We start from the raw sequence: 5,115 nt of genomic DNA on the forward strand, positions 1-5,115 counted from the left end.
GTGGTCATGCCTTGCCGGCTTGTCTCACTCCAACAGAAGTCAGTTTCGATAAAACCTCATTCTGGGTGAAGATTGGGAGTATCCCACTTACTGTTCACACTAAAAATTATGTTTCTTGATCTGTCCCCCACCGTTTTCTAAAGATCACAACTTAGAAACAGTTTCTTCTTTTTTCAGATGGACCTAAACTGCATCTTTCTAAATTTTTAATTTAATTTGCTGCTGCATAATCATATATATTATAAATTTGAAAATTTCTTTATTGTCAAAGGAAGAGAAAATCCTGTCGAAATATCGAAAATAAAATGAAAAGTGTCTTCACCGACTACTCTAGAAGCTTACTACTAATCTAGAAGAGCATATCTGAAACTGATTGCCCGAGTCAGAAGCATGGGTTGATGATTTCATGAGTAGAAGAAAACTCTAAGACAGTTCGCGGCTGCGCTTTGCAGCAGCAACAACAGCGTTCATGAACAGGCCACGGAGTCCACCCTTCTCCAACTCGTGAACACCAGTAATAGTAGTCCCACCAGGTGATGCAACGTCATCTTTAAGCTGGCCAGGATGCTTTCCAGATTTTGTGGCCATAGATGCTGCTCCAAGAACCTTCAAAAGAAACAAATAATTGATAGTTCCCACTAAATAGAAATCAAAGACATGACGGATGCTTTGCATATGCACACTGACAAATGGGTATATAGGGTTCATCCTGGTAGTAAATATGCAAAAGTAGAGTTTTTATTATTTTGTAGATTAATGTTTGGAATGAATAACTTGTGGTTTGCTTCATCTATTTACAACAAAGTGAAATTTGTAAGCAGGAAAAGATTATGGATGCTCCAAGTACTTTTTTAGTACATTTGATGATGATAAAGGATCATCAAATTGGAATAATCTGGATTACAAAAGTGACTTACTGTTTGAGAAGCCAGGCCCAAAGCTAAGTCTCGCGGTAACCCTGCAGCAACTCCCCCATCTGCCAAAGCTTCAATGGCCAAAAATACGTATGCAGGGCCACTACCACTGTATTATTTTAATAGGAAAAGAAAATTATGCATTTTGATCACATGAATGTCGATAATATATTTGCACCATAATTGACAAACCATGTACCTTAAGCCAGTAACAGCATCAAACAATTTTTCATCAGCTTTCCATATTTTCCCAATGGATCCAAATAAATTGGCTATCAGATTGCCATCTTCTTCAGTTGCAGCTCCCCCCAGGCTCATCACTATTGAAAGGAAGAAAAATTGACTTCATTTTCATTTGGAAAAATAAGGTGCAAACTTGAAAAAGATAAAAAAAAAAATCACAAAGATTAAAGATTCGATTAATACCATCTAATTATAGTAATAACCTTTGTCATTCTATTGACTACATTACATAGATATTGCATCTTCATTAAAAAAAATCACTAAAATTATGTTTTAGTTGAATTAAATTACTCTTTCCCAACACTATGTTCTGTAACTGAACCATGTAAACAATTTTTGAGACAAATTTGACACGGTTTCATGAAAGAAAAAAAAATACCGATTGAAGCTAAGGGTTTCTTCAAACAAGGAACTGGATCAACTATTCAATCAAATGATATTGATCATGTTTTCCATTTGTTGTATCTTATATAGATACTAATGAAAAAGAGTGCTAAACATCAGTAACTCATAAAACTTAACTAGACATCACACATACTGTTCAGTAAATTTAAAATTGTACATGTTCTGTAAACGTAAGAAATTCTTAAAACCAAAATGATTATCATCCTTCTAGCCCAAATTATAGAATTGTCAAATACCATTGTAAGACAAGAACAACTACTGATTTACAGTTACAACAGATCATCCGTCAAAACTTTTACATGTAAGAGTACTATAAATCTTAGAATGTATTCCAGTCAAAAAACTTCATGAGGGACAGGAAAGATGTTAGTCTTTATATTCTCAAACTCACAATTTGGAAAGTAACACAATGAACCAAAAGATAGGTCCTTAGTTCCTCAATCACAAACATTGAAATACTGAGACATTAAAATGCATATAAAAAAAATAATGCATAAAATGGGTTCACTATCCAAAGAAAGATTTTGCATAGGTGAAAATAATACCTGACGCAGCCTCGCCAACAGCAGCAGGAGTATTTGGCATTACTCTGATAAATCGGCTTTGACCCGCCCATTCCTAAAATAAATAGAGCAAAATTTGTAAATTGGTTGTAGTGTAACATAATAATAAAGTAAAGCATAAAAACCAACTGTTCAATTATCATATTGATCAACACTAGGCATTCACAGTCCCAATTCACCAGAAAAGGTTAAAATTTACAACGACAAGCCACACACACCTGCAAGTCTTTCAATTTGACTCCTGCAGCAACTGAAACTAGAAGCTTCTTCTTGGAAAGAAGTGGCTTCAATTGCAAGACCACATCTTTAACTGCGATTACAGAAAGAGGCAAAACGTTTTGTAACAATGATCCTCATAATCAAAGTAGCCATAGCTCTAACATCAGACCAATTTGAAAAGGACACAATGTTTATTAACGTTTCACAATCCTGATCTGATTATTACAGTTTCTCGTCTTCAGTTCAGTTCAGTTCCAAGACATATTAATCATACATATCCAAACAAAATAAACTAGAGGAAGTTGAAAAATATGGATGGAGCTATACCAACTTGAGGCTTCACTGAGAAAATAACCACATCGCTCTCTTCAACAACCTGTTATACAGAAACGACAATCACATAAAATAGAGAGCATCAAACGAAAACAACGGGGAAAACCATTAGAAACTCTATCTGGTTGCTGAGAAGGAAAAAAGAATAAAGATTTTGCTTTCCAACTTTTCAAAATCGAAACACCCTTTATAAAGCAGAGGCAGAGTAAAATTCACACTTATTCAATCCTTTTCGGATTCGAATTCAGTTTTCCTAAAATATTCTCAGCAACCAAACGAATATATATCACAAAAATACAATACCAAAGAGCACGAGAAGGACACTATACGTCGTCGTTCTTAGGGAGAACTTTGACTCCAAAGGACTCAAAGACTTGGCGTCGATCAGTTTTGGAGTGAGATGTAGAGATACGAGAAGCGGGCAAGACGCCAGATCGGACCACTCCCCTGGCAATACTCTCCGCCATTTTTCCTGCTCCGATAAACCCTATCTTGTATGTATCTGCCTGGATGGGAAACACCTCCATGATTGTCTAATCTCTGGTCACCAACACAAAAACTCCTGAAATAGTCCAAAATTTCAGATAGCTGCTCCTCCTAAACGGCTCCTACTAGTTTGCTAAACTACTCCTTTATATAGTTAAGTGTGCAAATTGGAAATTCCTATTATAACCTTTAGTCAATCTCTATACCTATACCTGAAATTATATGTTAGAATATTTTTTTTTTTCATAGTGCTATTTGTTATAATATCATTCCTATAATTTTTTTAAAAAAAATTTCAAATATTTTACAATACCGAAAACAACTTTACTGATATTTAAATTTACGAGGCGTGTTCAAAATATTTCAAACCTATTTTCGGTATTGTAAACTATTCGAAAATAATTTCAGGCGTGTTCAAAAGATGTCTGAGAGTTGCTTTTCTCTATTGCATTCATGAGTTACACCAAATAATTTTCCAACCCTCTCTCACATCTGAGAATGGAGTATTTATAGGCTCTAATGGCCTGGAATACAAAGTGATCCCAAGGGGACAAAACGTCGCTTTTGCGCTACAAACTGCAGGTGCTGGAGGTGGCTTTACTCCTCGTACCTTTTCTTAGTGTCAGATAGTCCCCAGTTATAGGCATGTGGTCCTCGGTTGCAGGAGAGTGGTCCCCAATTGCAGGTTGTAGGAGAGTGGTTGTAGCGTGTGGTCTCGATTACAGGTTGCAAGAGAGTGATTACAGCATACACTTGGTCGGGTCCTCAAACCTCGTAGGTCCGCTGTCACCGCTACTCGTACCTCGTTGCTTTTAGAGTTCTCAGAAGGCGTGGTTGTACGCTTTCTCCTTGCACGCCTGTCTCTTGATTCCTCTTCTAGTGTCACCCTTGTTGATGTGCATTCACCTCTCACCTTATACTTATAATCCTCGGAACAAACTTTCACAACACACATGGCGGCTCGCATGCGAGACCCCCCATGGGCTCGCATGCAAGCCCCCAACAATACACACACACATCGCTACCCCACTACACACACAGCTTGCATGCAAGCCCCCACACACTCGCACACACCACACGTCTCACTACTCTCCCACACACACATGGCTCGCATGCGAACCCCCATGGGCTCGCATGTGAGCCCCCCACTCGCCTACACTATACACACACTCGAAATTCGGTTTGCATTGAAGCCTCCACGTGGGCTCGCACGCGGGTCCCCCACTAAGGCATGCACACATGCGTCCTTGTAGTGTTTATAGGGTTAGTCTTGGGATTATGTGAATGTATCTCGTTATCCAGAAATACTGCCTTTGAGAAATATACATCGGGTGAGTAGGCTGACTGAGTGCGCTCTCGCTCGTCTTTTTGCCCTTAAGTGAATAATCTCAAAGATTAGCGGTGTTAATTTTTTGGGTTAACACTTTCCTCCCAGTCTACTAGAATTCTTGTAAGTGTTCTATAGACTGAAAGAATTGGAGAGTTTATCCTACAGCAAGGCAATTAGTATCTCTATCGCATTTATCAAGGATATGCCTACTATATATAGAGGGCTCCCCTTGTTTGAGCTCTCACTTCACATCATCACCTTGGCATAGTGTCAAGCTTCTTTCACTTTGTCCAATAGGTCTTGAGTTTGATCCTTCCCTAGGTCACTTCCTATACTTTTTATTTTTATTATTTTGGCATAGATACCTTCCTTCATTTTTGTGTAGAAGTTATAATATTCTTGGATATCCTTTGCCCTTGACATTGGGGTGATGCTCAAATATTTTCATTTTGGTCTTGGTAACAACCGTCTCCCCTACCTCGGATTGACTTGTCCACTCTCTACGATCCTCCTTGTGTTCGAGAGGTACTTTGCTTCTCTCTAATTCTTTTATTTTCATTACTTTTACATCATGAGTCTAGGATGCTAGCCGTTGCGACCCGTGTGTTACCCTTGTGGTATT

The 5,115-nt window shown here is 38.1% G+C and overlaps 1 protein-coding gene across 1 annotated transcript; it reads right to left on the minus strand.

Moving 5' to 3' along the window:
- Positions 1-203: 203 nt before the first annotated feature.
- LOC115701114 (pyrroline-5-carboxylate reductase) lies at positions 204-3,306 on the minus strand. The gene is made up of 7 exons (XM_030628809.2): positions 3,007-3,306; positions 2,672-2,720; positions 2,344-2,435; positions 2,108-2,180; positions 1,114-1,234; positions 918-1,023; positions 204-606 (listed from the first exon to the last, which is right to left on the minus strand). The coding sequence occupies exons 1-7, from the start codon at positions 3,202-3,204 to the stop codon at positions 424-426; spliced, it is 822 nt and encodes a 273-aa protein (XP_030484669.1). The 5' UTR covers positions 3,205-3,306; the 3' UTR covers positions 204-423.
- Positions 3,307-5,115: the final 1,809 nt, after the last annotated feature.

This window comes from Cannabis sativa, chromosome 8 (assembly GCF_029168945.1).
Source record: "Cannabis sativa cultivar Pink pepper isolate KNU-18-1 chromosome 8, ASM2916894v1, whole genome shotgun sequence".
Taxonomy (NCBI): Eukaryota; Viridiplantae; Streptophyta; class Magnoliopsida; order Rosales; family Cannabaceae; genus Cannabis; species Cannabis sativa.